Below are 27,564 nucleotides of genomic sequence, written 5' to 3'. Positions count from 1 at the left end.
CAAATTACAAATCTAATTACAAATTTAGAACTACCAAATTATCCAGCAATTCCACTTATGAGTATTTATCCAAAGGAAACAAAATAGCTATCTCAAAAAGATAGCTGCACCCCCATATTTATTGCAGCATTATTTACAATAACTAAGACATGGAAACAACCCGAGTGTCCATCAACGGATGGATGGATAAAGATATATATACAAAGGGGAATATTATTTGGCCATTTAAAAAAAAAAAGGAAATCCTGCCATTTGCAACAACATAGATGGACCTTGAGGGCATTACACTAAGTGAAATAAGTCAGACAGAGAAAGGCAAGTACTGTATGACCTCACAAATATGCAAAATCTAAAAATGTTTTTAAATGAACTTATAGATACAGAGAATAGATTGGTGGCCACCAAAGTCAGGTGGTAGAAGGTGGGTGAAATGAGTAAATGTGGTCAAAAGGCACAAACTTCCAGTTTTAAGACAAGCAAATCCTGGGAATGTAATATACAGCACAGTGATTATAGTTAACAATACGGTATTATGTTTGAAAGTTGTTAAGGGCTTAAAAGTTCTCATTACAAGAAAGAAATAATTCATAACTATGTACGTGATGGATGTTAACTAAACTGTTGTAATCATTCTACAATATATACATATAACAATTCATTATGTTGTACATCTAAAACTAATACAATGTTCTAGGTCAGTTATATTTCAATTTAAAATAATTAATTAGGGCTTCCCTGGTGGCACAGTGGTTGGAAGTCTGCCTGCCGATGCAGGGGACATGGGTTCGTGCCCTGGTCCGGGAAGATCCCACGTGCCGCGGAGCGGCTGGGCCCGTGAGCCATGGCCGCTGAGCCTGCGCGTCCGGAGCCTGTGCTCCGCAACGGGAGAGCCACAACAGTGAGAGGCCCGTGTACCAAAAAAAATAAATAAATAAATAAATAAAATAAAATAATTAATTTATTTAATTTTAAAAAGATAAGTGTTTGCAAGAATGTGAAGAAAATGGAACCCTTCTACACTATTGGTGGGAATGGAAATTGGTATGGTCAACTTGGAAAACAGTATGAACATTCCTGAAAAAATTAAAAATTGAACTACCAAGAACTATATGATCCAGCAATCCCACTTCTGCATATATACCCAACAGATGCAGTTAAAGCCTAAAAAAAATCCAACATCCTTTCATGATAAAAAGCACCCAACAAAATAGAGATAGAAGGTAACTTCCTCAATCTGGTATGGCTGAATGGTGCACCACCACAAAAGATGGATCCATGTCCTAATCTCCAGAACCTGTGGATGTTACCTTATTTGGAAAAAGAGTCTTTTCAGATGTAATTAAATTAAGGATCTTGAGATAAGGAACTCATCTTGGATTATTCAGTGGACCTAATCCAATGACAAGTGTCCTTATAGGAGACACACAGAAAAGAGGAGAAGGTAATGTATCTGTGGAGGCAACTGGAATGATTCAGCCACAACTCCAGGAATACTGACAGCCAAAGCTGGAAGAGGCAAGGAAAGGAATTTCACCTAGCATTTCTGGAGGGGGCATGGCCATGGTCACACTTTAATTTTGGATTTCTGGCCTCCAGACCTGTGAGAGAATATCTTTCCATTGTTTTAAGCTACACAGTTTGTGGTAATTTGTTACAGCAGCCATAGAAACCTAATACAAAGGATATCTACAAAAAAGAAAAAAAAAAAAAAAAACAGAGCTAACATGATACTTAATGGTAAAAGATTAAATGTTCCCCCTCTAAGATCAGAAATAAGACAAGGATTTTTGCTCTTGTCACTTTTATTCAACTTTGTATTAAAGATTATAGGAAGGAAAATGGGCAAGACCATAAAATTAAATGCATCTAAATTGGAAAGGAAGAAGTAAAACTCTCATTATTTGCAGATGACATGATCTTATACATAGAAATTCAAAGAAATCCACAAAAAACTGCTAGAACTAATAAATGAGTTTAGCAAGTTTGGAGGTTAAAATAAAATAAAAATAAATTGTATTTCTAAAACCAGAAGTGAAAAATCCCAAGATAAAAATAATAAAACAATTCAATTTACATTAGTATCAAAAAGAAAAAGTATTTAAAAATAAATTTAATGAAACAAGTGTAAAATTTAAACCATGAAAACTAGAAAATATTGAAGAGAGAAACTAAAGATAGCCTAAAAAAATGAACAGATATCCCATTTACATGGATTGGAAAACAAAATATTGTTAAGATGACCATACTCTCCAAACTGATCTACAGATTCAACTCACTCTCTATAAAATCCCAGCTGGATATTTCTCTCATTGACAAACTAATCCTGTGATTCATGTGGAAATTCAAGGGCCCAGAATAGCCAACTCAAAGAAAGGAAAGAATACTCTTTTCAACAAATGGTGCTGAGGCAACTGGATATCTAGGTACAAAAGAGAGAAACTGAACCCTTCCCTTACAATATATGCAAAAATTAACTAAAAATTGATAAAAGGCCTAAATTTAAGAGCTACAAGTGATAAAACTCTTAGAAGAAACTACAGAAGTAAATATTCCTTGCCTTGGGTTAGGCAATGGATGCTTAGATATGACACCAAAAGCATCAGTGACAAAATATATAACAGATAAAATGGTCTTAAAAATTAAACATAGCTGAGCTTCAAAGGACACTAAAAATAAAGTGAAAAACAACATACAGAATGGGAGAAAATATTTGCGAATCACGTATCTGATAAAGGATTTATATCTAGAATATATAAAGTACTCTCTCAACTCAAGGGACAATAACTCTAGAAATAGAAGGACATTTCCTTACCTTGATAAAAAAAATTATCAAAAAAATTAGAGGCTGAATCAAGATGGCAGTGTGGGAAGACATGGAGTTAGCATCTCCCCACAACTAGGGCGCCTGCTGGCTGCTAATGGGGAACTCTGACACCCAAGGATAAGGGAGGAACCCCAAAGTGAACCAGTAGGACGTAAGGGGACTGAGGGAGGGAGAAGTGGAGCCCACAGAGGATCAGTGCCCCTGAGGCTGGGGAGATCAGGAGAGGCAGGTGGGAGGGACTCTCCGGGAAGAGCAGGAGAGGAGCAAAGGGCGACTGCTCCACCCACTCAGGCCTGGGGAGCCTGCTGAGCTCCCAGGCCGATCCCCTGCCCTCCAAACTCCCCTGCAGGCTGCATGGGTCCTTGGGGGCATAGGAGGGAGGCCAGGGAGATCAGGAGAGACAGGTGGGAGGGGCCCTCCCAGACTGGAGGAGCAGGAGAGGAGAGGAGGGTGTTTGCCACGCCCACTCAAGCACAGGAAGAATGCTGGGCTCCCAGGTGAGGTCCCTGCCCTCTGAGACCAGGGGTGGGGGTCACGCCTCGGCCCCTTCTGTTCCTTGAGCCTAAGTCCCATGCCCCACAGCCCCTAGGGCCTTTTGCAGCCCTGTGGGCCCTGAGCATTGGCCCCGCCCACCACCCAAATCTCGCCCTTGCTTAGGCTCCACCCTCCACAGCCAAGGCCTTCCCCCACACCCTTTTTTCTTTCCTCCCCTTGTCTTTTGTACTATTATGGTAATGTTGTACCTTCCAGTTGTTGATTCATCTATATTTTTATTTTTATATTCTTCCTAACATATCTCTTAGTTTCCTAGTCTAATTTTATTTTTTACTTTGTTATCATTCTTGGGTTGTTTTTTTTTTTTGCTGCCAGAGGCGGCTTGCAGGATCTTGGTTCACGAGCCCAGGGTCGGGCGAAAGTTCCTGCAGTGGGAGTTCCAAGTCCAAACCACTGGACTAACAGAGAACCTCAGACCCCAGGGAATATTCATCTGAGTGAGGTCATGGAGTTCCTCATCTCAGCACCAAGACCCAGCTCTACCCAATAGCCAACCAGAGCCGGAAAGCTCAGGCCAAACAACCAGTAAGACAGGAACACAATCCCACTCATAAAAAAAAAAGAGATGGCAAAAAATATGTCACAAATGAAGGAGCAAGGTAAAAACCTACAAGATTAAATGAAGAAGAAATAGGCAATCTACCTGAAAAAGAATTCAGAGTAATGATAGTAAAGAGAATCCAGAATCTCCAAAACAGAATGAAGGCACAGATTGAGAAAATACAAGAAATGTTTAACAAAGATCTAGAAGAACTAAAGAACAAACAAACAGAGATGAACAACATAACAACTGAAATGAAAAATACACTAGAAGGAATCAATAACAAAATAACTGAGTCAGAACAATGAATAAGTGAGCTGGAAGACAAAATGGTGGAAATAACTGCCGAGGAGCAGAATAAAGAAAAAAGAATGAAAAGAATTGAAGACAATCTCAGAGACCTCTGGGACAACAATAAACACACCAACATTCGAATTATAGGGGTCCCAGAAGAAGAAGAGAAAAAGAAGCGGTCTGAGAAAATAATTGAAGAGATTATAATTGAAAACTTCCCTAACATGGGAAAGGAAATAGTCACCAAAGTTCAGGAAGCACAGAGAGTCCCATACAGGATAAACCTTAGGAAAAATACACCAAGACACATATTAATCAAGTTAACAAAAACTAAATTCAAAGAAAAAATATTAAAAGCAGCAAGGGAAAAACAAAAAGTAACATACAAATGAATCACCATTAAGGTTATCAACTGAGTTTTCAGTAGAAACTCTTCAGGCCAGAAGGGAGTGGCAGGATATACTTAAAGTGATGAAAGAGAAAAACCTACAACCAAGATTACTCTACCCAGCAAAGATCTCATTCAGATTCCATGGAGAAGTCAAAAGCTTTTCAGACAAGCAAAAGCTAAGAGAATTCAGCACCACCAAACGTGCTTTACAACAAATGCTAAAGAAACTTCTCTAAGCGGAAAACACAAGAGAAGAAAAAGACCCACAAAAACAAACCCAAACAATTAATAAAATGGTAATAGGAACATATCGATAATAACCTTGAATGTAAATGGATTAACTGCCTCAATCAAAAGACACAGACTGGCTGAATGGATACAAAAACAAGACCCATATATATGCTGTATACAAGAGACCCACTTCAGACCTAGGAACACATACAGACTGAACGTGAAGGGATGGAAAAAGATATTCCATGCAAATGGAAATCAAAAGAAAGCTGGAGTAGCAATACTCGTATAAGATAAATTAGACTTTAAAATAAAGACTGTTACAAGATATAAGGAGGGACACTACATAATGATCAAAGGATCAATCCAAGAAGAAGATATAACAATTATAAATGTTTATGCACCCAACAGAGGAGAACCTCAATACATAAGGCAAATGCTAACAACCATGAAAGGAGAAATCAACAGTAACACAATAGTAGTAGGGGACTTTAACACCCCACTTGCACCAATGGGCAGATCATCCAAACAGAACATAAATAAGAAAACACAAGTTTTAAATGACACAATAGACCAAATAGATCTAACTGATATTTATAAAACATTCCACCCAAAAGTGGCAGAATACACTTTCTTCTCAAGTGTACATGGAACATTCACCAGGATAGATCACATCTTGGGTCACAAATCAAGCCTCGGAAAATTTAAGAAAATTGAAATCATATCAAGCATCTTTTCTGACCACAACGCTATGAGATTAGAAATCAATTACAGGAAAAAAACTGTAAAAACAAAAATACACGGAGGCTAAACAATATGCTACTAAATAACCAACAGTCACTGAAGAAATCAAAGAAGAAATGAAACAATACAAAGAAACAAATGACAATGAAAACACCATGATCCAAAACTTATAGGATGCAGCAAAAGCAGTTCTAAGAGGGAAGTTTATAGCAATACAATCTCACCTCAAGAAACAAGAAAAATCTCAAATAAACAATCTAACCCCACACTTAAAACAACTAGAGAGAGAAGAACAAAGAAAACCCAAAGTCAGTAGAAGGAGAGAAATCATAAAGATCAGAGCAGAATTAAATTAAATAGAAATGAAGAAAACAATAGCAAAGATCAATAAAACTAAAAGCTGGTTCTTTAGAAGATAAACAAAATTGATAAACACTTAGCCAGACTCATCAAGAAAAAAAGGGAGAGGATGCAAATCAATAAAATTAGAAATGAAAAAGGAGAAATCACAACTGAAACTGCAGAAATGCAAAGGATTATAAGAGACTACTACAGGGCTTCCCTGGTGGCACAGTGGTTGAGAGTCCACCTGCCGATGCAGGGGACACGGGTTCGTGCCCCAGTCCAGGAAGATCCCACATGCCATGGAGCGGCTAGGCCTGTGAGCCATGCCACTGAGCCTGCACGTCCAGAGCCTGTGCTCCACAATGGGAGAGGCCTGCATACAGAAAAAAAAACAAAAAAAAAAGAGACTACTACAAACAACTATATGCCAATAAAATGGACAACCTGGAAGAAATGGACAAACTCTTGGAAAGGTACAATTTTCCAAGACTGAACCAGGAAGAATTGGAAAATATAAACAGAACTATCACAAGTAATGAAATTGAAACCATAATTTAAAATCTTCCAACAAACAAAATATAAAAAGAACTCTTAAAACTCAATGATTAGAAAACAAATAACTCAATTAAAAATTGGCAAAAGGTCTGAACAGATACCAAAGAAGACACACAGATGGCAAAATAAGCACATGGAAAAATGCTCACTATAGGTCATTAGGAAATTACAAATTAAAACAATGAAATACCACTACCTATTAGAATGGATAAAATTCAAAACACTGACACCAAATGCTAGCAAGGTTGCAGAGCAACATTCATTGCTGGTGGGAATGAAAAACAGTACAACCACTCTTACAGAACTAAACATACTCATAAAAATAAACACTCTTACCACACAATCCAACAATTGCACTCATTGGTTGAAATTTTATGTCCACACAAAAAACTGCAAGTGGATGTTTATAGCAACTTTATTCATAACTGTCAAAACTTGGAAACAACCAAGACGTCCTTCAACAGGTGAATGGATAAACAACTGTACCATGTCCATACAACAGAATATTATTCAGTGATAAAAGAAATGGGCTATTAAGCCATGAAAAAACTTGGAGGAACCCTAAATGCAAATTGCTAAGTGAAAGAAGCCAATCTAAAAAAGGATATATACTGTATGATTCCAACTATATAACATTCTGGTAAAGGCAAAAACAATGAAGACAGTAAAAATATCAGTGGTTGCCAGAGGTTGGGCAGGGAGAGAGGGAGATGAGCACACATGATTTCTAGGGCAATTCAAACTATTCTATATGATACAGTAGCAGTGGAATATGTCATTATACATTGTGTAAACTCACTGGACCAACAACACAAAAGTAAATCCTAATGTAATCTATGGACTTTAGTTAATAATAATGTATCAATATTGACTCATCAATTGTAACAAATGTACCACACTAATACAAGATGTTAATAATAGAGGGACTTGGGGTGGGGAAGATGTGGGAGTATTGGGGAAATCTCCATACCTTTTGCTCACTTTTCTTTAAACCTAAAACTGTTCTAAAAACTAAAGTCTATTAATTAAAGGACAACAAAATAAAATGGTGGTGATAAAAACTGCAGTTGCTTTTCCAGATATGATATCTTTACTGCAATAAATAAACCCTACTCTTAGTACCTGATAAGCAGATAATTTTTTAAAATATATGAATTGTAAAGTGGGATCCAGGTTTCTCACTTTAAAAAGGAATTTACAAATATGGAAGACAGGTCTAAAATAAATCCTGTAATGTTGTATTACATCATTATGCAGTTTAGACAGACAGACATATATACAGAGACAGAGCTATATACCCACTTCTATAAATAAGTATAAACATGTGTGTCTTTGTAAAATTTCTCGCTCCATCTTCTGATAGGGTCTATGAACACATCAAAAAAGTAATAAACAGGGGCTTCCCTGGTGGCGCAGTGGTTGGGAGCCCGCCTGCCAATGCAGGGGACACGGGTTCGTGCCCCGGTCCGGGAAGATCCCACATGCCGCGGAGCGGCTGGGCCCGTGAGCCATGGCCATTGGGCCTGCGCATCCGGAGCCTGTGCTCCGCAACGGGAGAGGCCACAACAGCACGAGGCCCACATACCACAAAAAAAAAAAAAAAAAGTAATAAACATACCTAGTCCACTAATCTTGTTTTTTGGGGGTTTTTTTGTTTTTTTTTTTTTTGCGGCACGCGGGCCTCTCACTGTTGTGGCCTCTGCGGAGCACAGGCTCGGGACATGCAGGCTCAGCAGCCATGGCTCACGGGCCCAGCCACTCTGCGGCATGTGGGATCTTCCCGGACCGGGGCACGAACCTGTGTCCCCTGCATCGGCAGGCAGACTCCCAACCACTGCGCCACCAGGGAAGCCCTAATCTTGGTTTTTAAATACCATTCTCTACTAAAAGTAATCTAGGTTCCTTGGGGGAAATGACTTACTCCAGCAGGGAAACTACAAGATGTAAACAGAATTTTTTTTTTTTTTTTTTTGCATCTGTGCCAGAAAGTGTAGAAATGCACTAGAGTGACTGGGGACATGTCTAAAGAATAGAGGAGGCTTACTGAAAGAAGCTCACGATGGCCAAATCTGGGACACTTTGAACACCAAAATAAAGAATAGTAATTGATTATAGAATATTGATTAAAATAAAAATCCATCAATTGATACTGATATAAGTGAACACACAACTTGGGATATTTACAAGGAATAATATTACAATATCACCATTTGGTAACCATCACAGTGATAACAAGAATGATCAATGGATGCTAAAACTAGTGTGTAAAAGTTTAATGAGAAACAAAATATTTACATAGTCTCAAAGTATCTCCACAGAGTGTTTATTAATTTAAAAAGGAAAAATTGTATCTTTACAGTGGAGAAACCTGGAAACACTTTAACCATTACTTTAACCAAGATATGAAAGTTAACCTCTGCATGAAAGTTCATAGCAGCCTCATTCAAAATAGCCCAAAGTGAAAACAACCCAAATGTCCATCAACTGATGAGTGTATTAACAATATGAGGTATATTCATACAGTGGAATATTATTCAGCCATAAAAAAGAATTAAGTACAGAAATATACTACAGCATGGATGAACCCTGAAAAATTATGCAAAGTGAAAGAAGCCAGATGCAAAATGTCACATACTGTACATTCCATTTATATGAAATACTGAGAAGAGACAAATCTATAGAAACAGAAAGTAGGTTAGTGGTTTCCAGGAAATGGAGGGAAAGGGTATAGGAAAGTATAGGATTTCTTTTTGCAGTGATGGAAATATTCTGGAATTAGTGATGGTTGCGTAACACTATGAATATACTAAAACTAAAAACCACTGAATTGTACACTTTAAATGGTTACAATGGAGAATTTTATGTTATATGAATTTTATTTCAGTAAGTTTTTTCCCAAAATAAAAAAAAATTCATAGAACACATTTTAGTGATCTACCAAAATGCAAACCCTGAATCTAATCATGAGGAAACATTAGACTCACCACTTTTCTTTTTTAGTATTTCTAGAAGTATAGTTGAAATCTTTTTTTTTAACTTGAAAAAACTGGAAAAAATACCAAATTTATAATTACAGTTGCAAGTTGTAAATGATAATGTTTAATATGTTCCCTATGTGTTAAAACATATTGTGCTTTTATTATTGTGTTTTAAAGGAACACAATAATAGAGAAAATGACTTCAACAATAGGACAAGAAAATTTGAGGTCTCTACTACCACAGAAAAGCCTTGACATAGAAGAAAAAAACGAAGATGTGGGCTCCTACTACAAGCTCTACAAACATATATGTGCAAAAAACATTATGAGACACCTCATCTAACAAGGCTAACAAATCAAGACCATAATGGCCCTGGTACTCAAAATCATTACAGCAAATTAAAAGTCTCTTAGCAAAGGATAATACAGTACTAATTAATAAAACACCCTAGCAATACAAAAGGAATCATTTTTGAGAAATGGGAATTCCTATAAATACAGGATGTTTTAGATAGTGCTTCTGTGGTACTATATTAATTCTGTACTTTAAAAAATCTTTGAAATCACATATACTTGAAATATGTTTTCATATTAATGCTAATCTGGTTACATGAAATGATTTCTTCTAGCTTCTTAAATTTGGTATAATGAGAATTAGTTTTACATTAAAGTATTCAAAGCTAGTTTATTAAACTATCAAGTTTTTGTGATTTCCTAAAAATGTAGCTGTCAGAGGTTTTGGAAAATGATATAAGACAATTTTATAATATGTTATTAGTTACTTATATTCTACTAAATACTGATGAACACACTATTCATGATGTTTATCCTTGACAATTTCTCTGTATAATGAGTGTCTGAAATATAGTATATATGTATACTACATTTGTACTGCATACATATAATAATGAGTGTCTGTATAATGAGTGTCTGAAATATAGTATATATGTATACTACATTTGTACTGCCTACATATATGCATTTGTTGAATATATAACTAAAATAACTATTTCATAGGATACATACGTTACATATGGGTGTGTGAATGTATTCAAATTTAGGAGAAACTGTCAAAATGTTTTTCAAATGCTTCTACTGGTTTATACACACTTGGATTATCAATACTGTAAATTTTAACCATTTAAGTGGATGTGTAGTGGTACCTGAATGTTATCTTAATTTAAATTACCCTGTGGCTAATAAGGTTGAGCAACTTTTAAAATGAGTTTTGGTCATTTGGATATCCTTTTGTTCAAGTCGCTTGCCCATTTTCTCTTGAGTCATCTGACATTTTCTTGTTGATCTGTAGTACTTCTCTACATATTCGGGAATAGAGACCTTTGTTGACTTTATGAGTTGCAAATATCTCCTACACTGCAGCTTGCCTTTTCACCTTCTTAGTGATATTTTTTAGACATACATAGTTCAGTCTATCATTTTTCCTTTATTAAGAGTACTATTTAAATACTATTTTTAAAGTCTTTCTTTGCCAACAAAAGCAAAGATATTTACCCGTTATCTTCTACAATATTTATTATTTTACATTCCATACTTAGATTTACAATTGATCTGAAACTAATTTTTGCGTATGATTTGAAGCAGGGCCCCAAATTCATTTATTTCAATTGTATACCAATTGGCCCAGAATAATTTATTGAAAAAACGACTCTGTAGTGCCAACTTTGTTACACTAAGTGCCAATAAATGTGTAGGTCTGTCTGGGGAATTACTATTTGTTACAGTGGTCTATGTCCCTATCTTTGCAGCAACACTTAATTACTGTAGCTTCGAATTCATGAAATCTAGTAGAGAAGCCTTCCAGCTTTGTTCTTCTAAAAGTTTCGGTTTAGCTATGATTGGTCTTTTGCATTTTCATATAAATTTTTAAATAAGCATGTCAATTTCTAAAAGAAAAATACTTTCTGCAATTTTGTTTTGGGATTACATTAAATCTAAAGATCAATTTGGGCAGAACAGATATCTCTACAATATTGTTTCAATTAATTATCATTATGTATCTTCCATTTATTTAGGTCTTCAATTTCTCACACGGTTTTTGAGTTTTCTACGGAAAGATCCTGTGTATATGTCATTACATTTACGTCTTACATTGTTGATGTTCTAATGATAAACTGTATTGCTTTTATTGTACTGCTTTTAAATTGTATTTAAAATTGTATTGCTTTTAAATCATTTTCTAATTGTTCCTGGTATACAGAATTATATTGGATTGGTTTTCTTTATATTGACCTTATATCTAGCAACTTATTACCCATATATCTTTTATACTTTGTTATTCCCTTTAACTTTAATTGTATTATTGCACTGGCTGGAAATGCCAATACAATGTTGAATAGAAACACTGATAGTAGCCACTCTTATTCATTCCTAAACTTAAAGGAAAATTTTTCAACATTACACTATAATGTTTGCAATAAAGTTTTTCTATTGGTTTGTACCTTTTACCACACAAATAGTTTGCTTCTATTCCAATTGTATTTGAGTTTTTATCATGAATACTTGTTAAATTTTATCTAAACTTTCCTTTGCAACATTTGAGATTATATGCCTTCACTTCTTTATTCTTTTAATGTGTTAATTACTCTGATTTTATGAATTTTTAATTAACCTTATATTCTTAGAGTGAAGCCAAATGATGTATTATACTTTTCATAAATTGCTGGATTCACCTGATATTTTGTCTATCTATTTTCATGAAAAATATAACACTATAATTTCTTACCTGTAGTATCTTTTTCATAGTTTTGTATCAAAGTTTTGCTAGCCCCATAAATTGCAAAATAATTATTTCTGTTCTCTGAAATTTTGTGAAGGACTGGTATTATTTCTTAAGTATGTACTTCTTAAATGTCTGGGCAAATTCACCAGTAAAGTGATCTGGGCCTGGAGAGTTTTTGGTTTTATTTTGTCTTGTTTTGTTTGTGTTTGTTTTTTAAGAGAAGAGCATTTCAAGTATAGATTCTATTTCTTTGCTATAATGTTATTCCAATTTTCTATCTTTCCATGTGTCAATTCTGGTTCCATTTTTCTAGACATTTGACATGGTTCATTTGATTTTTTTTAAATTCACTGTCATACAGTTGCTTATCATATGCTTTTATTATCTTTTAATGTCTGTAGAACTTAATGTCTGTAATGTCCTTTTTCATTCTGGATTTGGTTATTTGCGAGAGATTGGTTCCATCCCTCAGTATCTGTGAGAGATTGGTTCCAGGAGCCTCACGGATATCAAAATCCACAGATGTTCCAGTCCCTTATATAAAATGGCATAGTATTTCCATATAACCTACACACATCCTCCTGTATACTCTAAGTCATTTCTAGGTTACTTATAATACCCAATACAATGTAAATGCTATGTAAACAGTTGTAAATACAATGTAAATGCTATGTAAACAGTTGCTGGCACATGACAAATTCAAGTTTTCTTTGCTTTTTGGAACTTTCTGGAATATTTTTTAACATTTTCAATCCATGGTTAGTTGAATCCACATATGCAGAGGGCCAACTGTCATCTTTGTTTCTAAATCTGGGTGGGGATTCATCTATTACTCTTCACAGACAACCAACTTTGTTGATTTTGGGGGGCTATATGATCATCTTTATCATATGTTTGTTTTCTATTTCACTAATTTGTACTCTATCTCCTATTCTCTTTCTTTTCCCTATCTTTATTTACTTTATCCCTTCTTTGGGATTAATCTGCTGTTCTTTTCTTTTAACTTTTTTAACTTCTTAGACAGATTTTCAAGCTTTTTAAAATCTTTCCTAATAAATGCATTTAAAGTTATAAACGTCCCTCTTGGCAGCATCATAATCATCTTGATTTTGATTCAAAAAAGTTTTAAATACTTTTATATTTTTTGTATATTTTCTAAGCAGCATAGGGCTAGGTTTTATTTTTATACCCAGTCCAAAATACTTTAGCTTTTGACTGGAATATTTGTCTCCTACATTCAGTGTAACTGGAATATTTACTTCCTCACATTTAGTATAATTATGACATATTTTGAGTTAAATATACCATCTTCCTTTATATTTGTCCCAACTTTACTTTGTTCCCTTTCTATTCCTTTCTTGTTTTCTTCCAAATGCATTAAGTACTATTCTCATTTTTCCCTCTATTCACCTGTTGGATATACAGTGTTTTACTTTTATTTTTTGTTGTTACCTAATGATTACAATATAAATCCTTAACTATTAATGTCTACTATAAATTAGTTTTTTATCAATTCCCATATGATACAAGGACCTTAGTAATGCTGAACACTGTTTACCCTTCTTCCTGATTTATGTGCTGCTATTATCATCCATTTAAATTTTGTATATATTTAAGCCTCTATTACTATTATAGTATTACATAATAAATAATCACTTAGATATACCCTTTCCATTTCTCTATTCCTTCTAGTATCTAGGATCATTTTTCTTCTACTTCAATATTTTGAAGATCTATTTAGCATTTTCTTTATTTATTTAGTGTTTGCTGTATTGCCGGTCTGCTGCTGTCAAATTCATCTTGTTTTTCTGAAAAGTCCATGTTTTCCTTTCATTTTTTAAGGGTTTTTCACTGGGTGAAGAACTTTGGACTGATGATATTTTCCTTCAGCCATCTGAAGACACCATGTCTTCTAGATTCCATTTTTTCAGTTAAAAAACCAGTTGTCAGTCTTAGTGTTGCTTCTTTAAAGAGAATATGCCTTTTTCCCCTCTGGCTGCTTTTCTCATTCTATTTGGGTTTTCATCAGTTTTACAGTTATATTTTTAAGTGTAAGTTTCTTTGTACTCACCCCCTTGGTACTCAAGGAATTTCTTCAATTTGTAGCTAGCTATCCTTTGTCACTTTTGAAAATTCTCAGTCATTTAAGACTTCAAACAGTGCTCCACATTATCTTCTCAATCCTCTTCTTCTGGACCTCAATTACATGCATGTTAGAACATTTCCACAAGTCCCTTATATTTCTTTCCCTGTTTTATTTTTCATTCTTTGTCTTTCTTTATTTCAACATGGGTATTTCCTTCTGACCCATCTTCCATTTCGTTAATCCCCCCTCAGCTGTGTCTAACCTGCTGTAAACATATCCAAAGAATTCTTAATTCACTTAATCTACTTTCCATTTCTATAATTTCCATTTGATTCTTTAGTAAAAGTTTCCAGTTGTCTGTTAATATTTTCCTACCTTATATTTTAATTTCTTGATCATAAAATCCTAATTATTTTAAAGTTTCTGTCTGAAAATGCCATTAACCTATAGGTATATTTCAAATGGCTGGGTTTTTTTCATGGCTTTTCTTTTCCTAAGCCTTATTATTTTTTGTTTTGTAACAAATATTGTACATGAAATAATTTGAGGCTCTGTATGATATTGTCTTCCTCAAGAGAGGATTTATTTTTGCTCTGCCACGAGTTAGACTATGGGCAGAGCACCAAAACCAATGAAAGACCATGATTATTCAAAGAAAAGTTTATACTCACTCATAGGTTTAGAGCTTCAGGAATCAGACTACATTGTGAAGTGTGTAACAAGACCCCTATTCCTTGGCACACCTAGAAATCCATTTCGGTCCTCCATATTGACTGACGAAAGCTCTGCTCAGTTTCTCAGGCAGTTTTCAGGATTTATAATTGTCTCAAGGACAAAAGTTGTGCAAAATGCCAATCATACCTCCCTTTTCATTCTATCTCTCCTTAATCTTGACCAACAAATAGGACTGTCTTTATAGTCCTATGATGCCTTAAAAAGATGTAATTCCTAATTTTTCTCAATGGAAATAGTAGTCCAGAATAATCCATTTCCCCACTGAAAAAGAATTTCTCTAAACACACATTTACTAATAGCTCAGCAAGGTAGCCTATCTACTAAAATATAATACTGCATTTTATTAAACTAAAAAACTGAAAATTAGGAAAATTACCCAAAGGAAAAGTCTTCGTTTTTTAAATTTCACCTTCCTTTTTTCAAATAAAGTGTAAATTAGAATATATGTTCGAAAGTGACAGTGAAAAGGAAAGAACAAATCACAATTTGGTGGAAAATTGTATTTCATTTTAACACATAAAGTAATTTCATATAAGTTTAAAAGAATGTTTAGTGTTTAAAAACAAAAAGGGGGTCACTTCCCAGGCCCTACAAAAGAAAATGAGTACAACAAAAATTCTATTTTAAAACTTGTATACCTAGAAAAATCAATAAGCAATTCACTAAATAGAAAACACGTGTGCAATTGAACACATAAAAATACGCTTATTCACTATAGCAATCAGGGTACGCACATCAAAATATCAGTACAATACCATTCACATCCACTGCACTGGCAAAAGGAAAATATCCTCATAATTACCAAGTGTTGGTGAGACGACGAAGAAACAAGGACACTTATACCTTGCTGGTGGAAGTAAACATTATCACAGTGACTTGAGAAGCAATTAGGCAATGGGTAATAAAGTTAAGGATGGGAATATCCTCACACACAGCAATTTCACTTTTAGGTATGTACCCTAGAGAAACTGGCATATGTGAAATGACCAGTACAAGATATACAATGTACTTCTGCCCAATCTACTCACCAAGTCTTAGTGTTAACTTCATACTTATAAAGGTCATCTACCAATCCATATTTGTTGCCTGGTAATGCTTTATAGCCTCCATGAACATAAATGGACTTTGTTATTTCATCATACACACTGGTATGGCCATATCCACCTTGAACAATAGCTCCTTTAGTTTCCGGAACAAGCCAAGTGTTTGATGCTGTAAGAGAAAGAAGATAAATCATGAACTCAAATAGTATTTAGAAATAAAACTAATATACCACCAAACTACCAACAAGTTCATTCTAATACCACATTTTATAAGTAAAGTATACTTAATAATCATTTAATTTAAAAAAATTATTAAATATGTGCTAGGTGGCTAAGAATCCACCTGCCAATGCAGGGGACACGGGTTCAATCCCTGGTCTGGGAAGATCCCACATGCCATGGAGCAACTAAGCCCATGTGCCACAACTACTGAGCCTGCACTCTAGAGCCCACGAGACACAACCATTGAGCCCACGTGCCACAACTACTGAAGCCCACGTGCCTAGAGCCCATGCTCTGCAACAAGAGAAGCCACTGCAATGAGAGGCCCGCGCACCACAACAAAGACCGAACGCAGCCAAAATAAACAAATAAATAAATAAATTTATTTTTTAAATAAAGAAAGAAATATGTGCTAGGTACTATGTTGGGTGCAAGGGATTGAAGGTAAGTAAGACTGGTCTTTTTGCAAATTTTAATTAAACTCTGAAATATTGAAAATACCTAATTTTTGTATGTGAGAGAGAAAATGAAAACTTTATTCTCACATACATTTCTGTATTTGTAAACAAACCTGAAAAAAAAGACTTAACAAATAGTTTATGAGAGCCTATTATGTCACAGGCTCTGAGTTTAGTCACTGATATTACAAAGACTAAAATTAAGATATGACTCTTGGGGCTTCCCTGGTGGCGCAGTGCTTGAGAGTCCGCCTGCCGATGCAGGGGACACGGGTTCATGCCCCGGTCCGGGAGGATCCCACATGCCGCGGAGCGGCTGGGCCCGTGAGCCATGGCCACTCAGCCTGCATGACCGGAGCCTGTGCTCCGCAACGGGAGAGGCCACAACAGTGAGAGGCCCGCGTACCGCAAAAAAAAAAAAAAAAAAAAAAAAAAAAAAAAAAAAGATATGACTCTTGCCCTTAACAATTTTTAGCATTCTGCTGGTCTTTTATCTCTTGGTAATGAGTCCCACTGTCCCTTCTAAGAGTGCTTTGTATTATTGATAAAAACCTAAAAATTAAATTTCCAAGCCTCGCTGACAGATGTGTTACTGTCAGGTTCCGCCAATGAAAGTACTGGGGAGAGCTTAGAAGGCAAAAGGAAGAAAGATTCTGCTTTTTTCTCTAACAGAAGGAACAGGTAGGTGACTACAGTAAGTAGTGGCAGTGGTGGTTTTATAGCAACAGCAGCAGGGGTACCACCTGCACAGTGGCAGCTGTAGCACCTACAGTAAGTAGCTCAATTACAAATGTGGTCCTAAGCTCCAGCCTGGGTATGTAGCAGCTCCAGATTTCTGGGTGATCCCCTCATTTTGGTGTCTCTAGTATTTTTGTAATTAACTCCCTATATTAAGTTCCCATTCTGCTTGATATATCTAGAAGGGACTCTTATTTCTATGGCAAATTCACTAAAACAAGCCCCAATCATATGAAAGACATGTTTTTAAAAATATGAAGATGAAAATACACATCTCCTTGGCCTTAAAAAAATTTAGATTATAAAGAGCAACTATACAGAAATCTATTATTAGTCTTTAAATATCCACCCAGACCACACTTCCATCTTCCCCCTAACTTTTCACCTCAACTTTGGCATACTAGACAACTCACTGAAAATACTCAAAGCAAATAACAGAAAATAAAGATGATACTTAAGAATTCTTCACACTTACACAATTTTAAGGTACTGTAGAATGTGATACTTCAACGGTCATAAAAGTAGTCATAAAGAAGTATCAAAAAGGGTTGTTAAAGCCAATTTTACTCAGAGAAAACTAAACATATCTGAAGAAATTTCAGAGTACTCTTGTAACTAATGGGCATTACATTTTGGAGGTAGTTTTCAAAGAATGAAGTTAATAATAACTTAGGAACAATTTCTTTAATATACTTCAAACACTTATTAAAGCCATATATATATATATATATATATATATATATATATAGCTATATATATATAGCCAAACTGAAGGTTTTCATGTTTTTATTCATTCTCTTTTTAACAAAAAAAGATAAACATACTTCTTACCAAAAAATATTGTAGCAATAAAGAGGTGTATAATGCAAAAGTGAATGTTACCTTCTGCTTTAGCCCACTATCTAGAGGTATTTTTCACAAATTATTATGTTCAGAATATTTTCAAACTATAATTCTGAATATTTTATTACAATATACAAAACAAATGTATATGACTTGCATGTACATACATACCTGTAAATATTTGTACAAAAAAATCATGCTATTTTACAACTATTTTTTCACTTAACATCTGGGACATCTTTTCAGGTCCCATTTTTCATTTTTTATCAGCTAAATTCCATTGTATTGATGATACATAACTTATTTAAGTAACTCTACATTGTGACTCATTTAGGTTTCAATTTGTTCTTAAAAACAATCATGCCATAAACTAAAAGTTGCTCTGGATCCACTCTAACAGAGCTCAGAAGCAATCCCCCAAAATGCTTACAATGGAAGCTTAACCCCATGTTAGTACAAAGTCCAACAATCGTTAAAGGAATACAGCAAAGTCCAGCAGACAACAAGGTAAAAACATACAATGCTCAAAATGCTTTAAAAAATTAACAGGCACAGAGGTCAAAGAAAATATGACCCATAACAAGAAGAAAACTCAATCAATAGAGACAGAAATAACATAGACGATAGAATTAAAAGAAGAGAATGTTTAAAAAGCTATTGTAAATATACTCAAATATGTTCAATAATGTTACAGAAAACATGAACATGATAAGGGAAAAATGGAAGATAAAAAAGACTCAAACAGAACTTTTGGAAATGAAAAATACATTGTATAGAATTAACACAAGATTAGATACTCTGCGAGAAAAGAACAATGAATTTAAAATATCGAAATAGAAACTATCCAAAATGAAGCACAGAAAAAAACAAACAAAAACCCTGAAAAAAAATGACCAGAATATCAGGGACCTGTATGACAATATCAAGTAGTCTAATCTACTATGATACAAATCCAAAAAGTGTGGTGGTAAGGTAGACAGAAATGATGTTTGAAAAAATAGTTTCTCAAATTTAATGAAATCTATAAATCCACAAAACCAAGAAGGTCAATGATATACAAGCAGGAGGAAAAAAAAGAAATAAAGAAACCCACGCCAAGGAATAGCATGAAGTGATTAAGATGAACAAGCAGAACAAAAATAAGAATGCCACTTGACTTCTCAACAGAAAGCATGCAAGTCAGAAGACAGTGAAGTTACACTTTTAAACTACTGAGAAGGGGGAAAAAAACCCATTAATTCAGAATTCTATACCAAAAAATAACTATCAAAGTAGAATTCTATATCCCACAAAATATTTTCCAAAAGTGAAAGTAAAACAAAACCTTTTTCAGATAAAGGAAAAAAAAAAAACCACAGAGAGAATATATTATTGCAGACTTGCCCTATAAAAAAGTGACCAAAATAAGTTCAAGCTGAATGAAAATGATACTTGAAACCAGACAGGATCTGGATTTATATAGATGAATGAGGAGTATAGGAAATATCTGATATGTGGATAAATATTAAAGGTGTCATTTCTCATCTTCCCTCCCAGTAAATGATAATTAAGTGTCCAAAACAAAAATTATAACAATTTGTTATGGTCTTCATAACATATGAGATATGATATTAAAACAGGGAAAGGCAGGGATACTAGTCTGAGTTTCTGACACTATATGTGAAGTGGCAGAACATTAATTAAAGGTAGAATCTGAAAAGATAAATAAGCATATTGTAAACTCTAGAGTAACCTCTACAAAAATAAAATTAAAAAGTACTTAATAAATTAATAGTCCTACAGATTCAAGAAGTTGAGCAAACCACGAATAGGATAAATTCAAAGAAATTCACACCACAATGAAATCGCTGAAAACTAAAAGTGCAGAAAACATCTCAGAAGCAGCTACAGAAAAATAACAAATTACCTACAGGGGAACAACAGTTAATGACTATGATTTTACCCTAAGAAACCATGCAGGACAGAAGGAAGTGCTGAAAACTATAACTATAAAAATAACTATAACTCAGGATTCTATATCTAGCAAAAATATCCTTTAGTGATGAACGTAAAATGAATAGATTCTCAGATGTAAAAAAAAATAAGCTTATCCATGGCCAGCAGACCTACTCTAAAGGAAATACTAAAATAAGGTCTTCAGGTGGAAAAGACAACAGAAGGAAACTGGGACTGAAAGAGGACAATTTATCATTAGAACCAACAATTCTAATTGTGTAAACACCCAATAATAGAACATCTAAATGAGTGAAACATACATGTAAAATAGATAACCAACAAGGACCTACTGTATAGCACAGGGAACTATACTCAATATTTTGTAAGAACCTATGAGGGAAAAGAATCTGAAAAAAATAGATATATATGTATACATAACTGAATCTCTTTGCTCTACCCCTGAGACTAACACAACACTGTAAATCAACTATACTTCAATTAAAATTAATTAATTTTAATTATATATTAAAAAATTAAAAATAAGTAAATGAGTGAGGCAAAAACTAATAGAACTTAAAAATGAAATAGATATATCCACAATCATAACTGGAAGTTTCTACACTGGTTTTTCAAGAACTAAGAAAAATACTGAACAGAATATCAGTAAAGATATAGAAGATGTGAATAACTCCATCAACCATAATATAATTGGCATTTATAGAACACCCCAACCAACTAGAGCAGAATGTAGATCTTTTCAAATTCACATGTAACATTCACCAAGGTAGACCATATTCTGGGTCAGAAAATAAGACTCAAGAAAAATTTTAACTGTAAAAAACAGTCTTTGACAATAATAGAATTAAACAAGAAATAAAGGCAAGAAAGATATCGGGAAAATCTTCATATATTTGAATCAAACAAAATACTACTAAACAACCCAGGAGCCAAAGGAAAAAATCACACAAAAAAATAGAAAACATTTTGAACTAAATGGAAACAAAAAATGCAACATTTCAAAACGTGTGGGATACAGCTAAAGCAGTACTTAAAGCAGTCATTCTCAACAGTGGTTCCCTGAAGCATCAATTGGCATTACCTGGAAACTTTTTAGAAATGCAAATTCCCTGGCACCAATCCTGAAATAATCAATAAGAAAATCAGGGATTAGGGCACAGCAATCTATTTTAACAACCTTCTAGGTGATTCCTGTGCATCAAGTGTGAGAACTACTGGCTTAGAAGGAAATTTATAATGATACTTATATTTTTAAAAAGAAGAAAAAGGTCTCAATCTCAATTCAATGATCTATTCTTCCATCTTAAGAAATCAGTAAAACAAGAGCAAATAAAACTCAAAGGAGAAAAGAAATGTAACAAAGCATTAATCAATATGATAGAAAACAGGAAACAAAAGATGGTTATTTGAAAAGGTCAATAAAATTGATTAACCTATTAATCTCTAGTCAGACAGACAAGAAAAATAGGACACACATAACTCATATCAGATATAAGAGGAGATATCACTACAGATTTCATAAATATTAAGTATAAGGGAATATAATGAACAGCTTTATGCCAATATGTTTAACACCTTAAATGATATGGACATATTACTTACAAACACAAACTACCAAATCTCATTCAAAAATAAATTGATAATTTGAATATTGCTAACATTTATTAAAGAAAATAAATGTCACAGTCAAAATCTTTCCTACAAAGAAAGTTTCTGGGCCAGATAGTTTCACGGGTGAACTTCACCAAACATTTAAGAAAGAAATAATACCAATTCTACACAAACTCTTACAGAAAATAGAATAGAAACACTCCCCAAATTTTACCACTCCCCATTTTACCACTCCCCAAATCATTTTACCATTACAGCCTGGAAAAGCAGACAAAGACATTACAAGAAAAGTAAACTATAGTCCAATATCTCTTATGAGCATAAACATAAAAATCCTTAACAAAATTTTTGCAAATCAATTCTAGCAGTATATGAAAAGGGTAATACATTATGGCCAAGTGGGATTTATCCAAGAGTACAATAGTGGCTTAACATCTGAAAGTCAATGTCATTCACCATATTAAGAAATCAAAGAAAATAAAAGAATGATCTTCTCAATAGATGCAGAAAATTATTTGACAAAATTTAACATTATTCATGAAAAATACACAGCAAACTAGGAATAAAAGCGAATTTCCTCCACCTGATAAAGGCATTAAAAAAAAGACCACTAATGTAATACTACAGTAATTAAAAGACTGGAGTTTTCCCTCCTAAAATATGAAAAAAAAGACAGGAATGTCTGCTCTCACTACCTCTACTCAATATTGTACCAGAGATCCTAGCAGTATAATAATAAAAGGTATACAGATTGAAAAGGAAGAAGAATGTTTATAAGCATGAGCATAACACATGATCATCTATATAGAAAATAAGAAAGAATCTACCAAAAAGCTACAAGGAATAGTAAGTGTGTTCAGCAAAGTTGTAGGGTGCCAAATGCTGAAATATAGCATGCCCATGAGTTAGAAGACTCAATATTGTTAAAGGCTCAATTTTCCCCTTTATAGATGTAATGCAACCCCAATTAAAATCCCTACATGCTTTTTCTTAATAAACTGACAAGCTGATTCTAAATTTTACATGGCAATGTGAAGGACCTAGAAGAGTCCAAAACTTTTGAAAACAAAACAAACAAATGATGGAGGACTGACACTGCCTGATTTACAAAGCTACAGTAATCAATAGAGTGTGGTATTAAACATAATATACATCAACGGACCAAACGTCGACTCATACATAAATGGTCAGTTGATTCTTCAACACATGTACCAAGGTAATTCAATGGGGAAAGGAAACTCTTTCGACCAAAGAACAACTGTATATTTATTTCTTAAAAAACTCTCAGGCCTTAAGCACCCAGGCTGGTCACTTTCAAGTGAGAAGCTCCATCCATTCACTGCTACACCTTATAAATATTATCATTCATTATTTTTTAAAAGTGTAATTAATGAGTGAATTTACTGCAGGGGCTCAATTTTTAAAATGTACAAAATCACTGCCTTTCTTCTATACTTATAGCTATTGAAAACTGTAATTCTTGGTTTTTTTTTTTTTTGCTTATTTGAATTTGCAGACTTTTATGTAATTGTTATTTATTACTTGAGTAATAAAAAAGAGGGATAATGAGAAAAATGAGAAAAAGTCACTGGTGTTAAGCAATTTGATTATGATGTAAATCATGTCTTTTTCTACACGTTTCTTATTATCATTTGCTATTGTTATCATGACACAGGAAAGGCGAGGAAACACTGCTTTATACTAATTTTTAGCACTGCTCTTTTTATCCTGATTCCAACCTTTGTATATGTGACCAATAAATTAAGCTGCACACGTTAAAAAAAAAAAAAACTCAGACTTTACTTCACACCATATATGAAATTTAACTCAAATAGGTGATAGATCTGAGGTTGACAGCCCAAACTAAATACCTAGAGAAAAACCTTTACGACCTTGAGCTTGACAAAGATCTCTTAGGTAGAACACGTTGATAAATTGTATTTCATCAAAATTTAAAATCTCAACCTTTTAAGACATTGTAAAAATGAAAAGGTATGCCACAACTGGGGGAAAGTATTTGCAAAACATATATCAGAGAAAGGACTAATATCCAGAATATATAAAAAAATTCTTATAGCTCCATAATAAGAAGTCAAACAACCCAATTTTCAAAATGGACAAAAAGTATGAACATACATTTTACCAAAGAAGATAAATAAATGGCAAATACTGAAATAAAAAGATATTCAGTATCATTAGTCATCAGGAAAATGCAAATAAAAACCATAAGATACCACTACAATTCCAGAATAGCAAAAATTAAAAAGAAAACAATATCAAGTGTTGGTGGGGATGTGAAATAACCGGAACTCTCATACACTGCTGGTGGGTTGTAAATGGTAGTATCACTTTGGTAAACAGTATGGAAGTTTCTTATAAAGTTAAACACATAACTGCAAATAACCCAGCAATCCCATTCTTCAGCACTTACACAAGAGAACGGAAAACATATGCCCAAAGACTTGTGTGCAAATATTCATAACAGCTTTTATTCAAAAGACCTAAAAACTGGACTCAAATGTCCACTAACTAGTGAACACATAAACAAATTATATTTTATCTATACAATGAAATACCATTCGAGATTTAAAAGAAGCAAACTACTGACACGAGCAAAAATTTAGATGAATCTCAAAATTATTATGCTAATACAATGAGACCACATACCACATGATCTCATTTATATGAAATTTGAAATGAGGCAAAACTATATTGACAGAAAACAGATCAGTGGTTACCTGGAGCTAGAGGATCATGACAGATTGAGGGCACAGGGTCATGAGTAAACTTTCTGGAGTAACAGAAATGTTCTGTATCTAAACTGAGGTAGCACTTACACAACTATATCGATTTGTTAAAGTTTACCAAGTTGCACTCTGATGTTTTTATACACACACACACACATATGTGCTGGTGACAAGTAAATCTGCCTTTCTCAGCCTCCCTCACTTAGTACATGGCATCTCCATTCTTCTAGTTGCTCAACCAAACATCTTAGAGCTATCCTTGACTCCTTTTCCTCACATTTAACATGATCTCTCAGTGATTCCTGTTGTCACCACTTTCAAAACAAATCTAGAATCCAACAACTCCTCACCACCTTCCCTGCTAACACATTATTCCAAGACAATATCATTATTCACGTGAATGACTGATCACTGGAAGTGCACAATACAGGAGAAAAGATTTTTATTAAGTTAATTGTTAAGTGATTTGTGAAACAGACTGGCAAGGATACCTTGGGATCACTATAAATAAAGCACCAACTGTTTTATTACTCCCCGCTATGGTGCCAAGGGGAAATTTAAGCCAAGCAAGACCCGGCTTGCATGAATGTTTCCCTTACTTTACCCACACTGTAAAATTACATAACCAAGCCAATCTCCTTTCCCTGCTCTCTCAAGCCATTTTCAGACCTGCTTGGGAGCCTACCCTGCACACGTCAGAAAGCCTCATTTTGTGAATAATAAGTCTTTCATACTCTCTTGGTATTCGTGTTTCATACTCTCTTGGCACCATCGGCCTCCACATCCAAAGCAAATATTGGGGATTCCCTTCTGCGGGATGACCACAATGTATCAGAATACAGTAATAGTCTTTATGGGAAAAGCAGCAAAAAGATTACTAAAGGTAAAGATCACTACATATGAATTTTAAAAGATCAATATTCCAATAGAGTAATAAAGCTTCAAAATATATAAAGCAAAAATTGAAAAAATTGTAAGGAAAAATTTACAAAATCAACATCATCATGGAAAACTTAATGTACCCTTTCCAGCAACTGACAGAAGTCAAAATATCAGTAAAGATCTAAAAGATTTGAACAACACAAGTAATTAACTAAACTTAATAAACAAATGTATTAGGTCATTTTGGAAAAAAGGTCTGGCACTTTCTTAAAAAATTAAAGATATATCTTCCTCCTGACCCAACCAACATCCTTAGGTATTTAGACAAGAGAAATAAAAACATGTCTACTAGTTGACTTGTACAAGAATGTTCACTGAAATTTTATTCGTAACAGCCCAAAATTGGAAACAGCCCAGGTGTTCATCAATGAGAAAATGAAGAAACTGTAATGTATTCATACACTGAAAAAGCACTCAACAAAAAGGAACAAATTACTAATAAACACAACATGTATAAATTTCAAAAGCATCATGGTGAGTGAAAGAAGCCTTATTTTAAAAAGGGTGCATGATGTGTGATTCCCTTTACATGAAATTCCAAAACAGGCAAAACTATTTGATGATGAAAAAAATCAGGAAGCAGGACAGGTATCAACTGGGAAGGATCAGGAGAGAACTTTCTCAAGTAATGGTCAGTGTCCTATATCTTGATATGAATTTGGGTTACAGATGTATGTTTTGTCAAAACTCATTGAATTGTACACAAAATTTGTGCATTTCACTGTATGTAACTTTTACATTAAAAACATGAGTACAGAACTCTAGTTAACAACAGGCATGCTATTATGTTTAGAAGTCAAGTGTACTAATGTTTGCAACAGTCTTTAAAATGCACCAAAAAAACAGATAGATGGATAGAGAAATGGATACATACACTGGTAAGTGAAAAAGCAAAAGATTAGTTGTAGCAGGTAAGTAGTATGTCTATGAGAATTCACTGCACAATTCTTTCAACTTTTATGTATTTTTGAAATATTTCATAATAATTTTGAGGGAGGAAACCTATAGGATATGTTCTGTGACCATAATACAATAACCTAGATATTAACAATAAAAAATAAATAACTAGAAAACCCCATGTTTGAACATTTTAAACTGCACTTCTAAATAACCCATTAATGAAAGAAGAAATTAATATGGAATCTTAAACACATTTTGAGCTAAATAACAATTAAAATACTACATACCAAATCATGTAGGATACAACTATAGCCATGTTTACATTGTTTATGTTACAGCTTTAAATGTATATATTATTAAAAATTCAATGAAGAAAACCTGAAAGATAATGAATTAAGCATCAATATAAAAAGGAAAAAAGCATAACAAATCAAAATATATTAAAATGAAGTCATAATAAAAATAAGAATAAAATAGACAAATGAATATATTAAGAAAATCAATAACCCCAAAAGTTGGTACTTTGAAAAGTATTAAGATTTACAATCTTGTGGAGAATCTGATCAAGACAAAAAGTAAGAAGACCCACGCAGCCAATATTAGGAATATAAAAGGGGATAGGGCTATAAAATATTTTAAACTTCACTAAAAGCATATTATGAAGAACTTTAGATCAATACATTGGCAAATTTAGATAAAATGAACAAATTCTGAAAATAAAATCAAGTTACCAAATCTGACGAGAGAAAAAACTTGAGTAGTCTTAGAACTATCAGATAAATTGAATCTGTAATTTTAAAATCCTGCCACAAAGAGAACTCCAGATGACTTACACCAAGCATTTCTAGGAAAAGCAGTAACACTGAAAGTCTTCCAGACAGTGGGAAGAATTATACTGGCTAGCAAAACAGAAACTGTTTCTCAAAAAGATATCTGTAGAAGAGATTATGGCTTTAATCCAAAACCCCTAGAGGTTTGCATTGTGACTCTCCAAAAAAAAAAAAAAAGTTAATAATTTTTAATATCAGCAAGTATCCAATTAGTGTTCAGATTTCTAATTATCTTATAAGCTTCTTTTTTTTTTTTTT

General features: G+C 33.9%; 1 protein-coding gene across 1 annotated transcript in view; it reads right to left on the bottom strand.

Moving 5' to 3' along the window:
- The window catches only part of ATRNL1 (attractin like 1), a gene marked incomplete at both ends in the record, with an annotated part of 692,251 nt that overhangs the window by 582,889 nt on the left and 81,798 nt on the right, over positions 1–27,564 (bottom strand). Inside the window, one exon of the mRNA XM_079717281.1 lies at positions 16,048–16,231. Coding sequence (XP_079573407.1) covers positions 16,048–16,231 — 184 coding nt within the window. The remainder of the gene's footprint in view (positions 1–16,047; positions 16,232–27,564) is intronic.

This window comes from Hyperoodon ampullatus (genome assembly GCF_949752795.1).
Source record: "Hyperoodon ampullatus genome assembly, chromosome: 1".
NCBI classification, from domain to species: domain Eukaryota; kingdom Metazoa; phylum Chordata; class Mammalia; order Artiodactyla; family Ziphiidae; genus Hyperoodon; species Hyperoodon ampullatus.
This window is presented reverse-complemented; position numbering and strand designations above follow the sequence as displayed.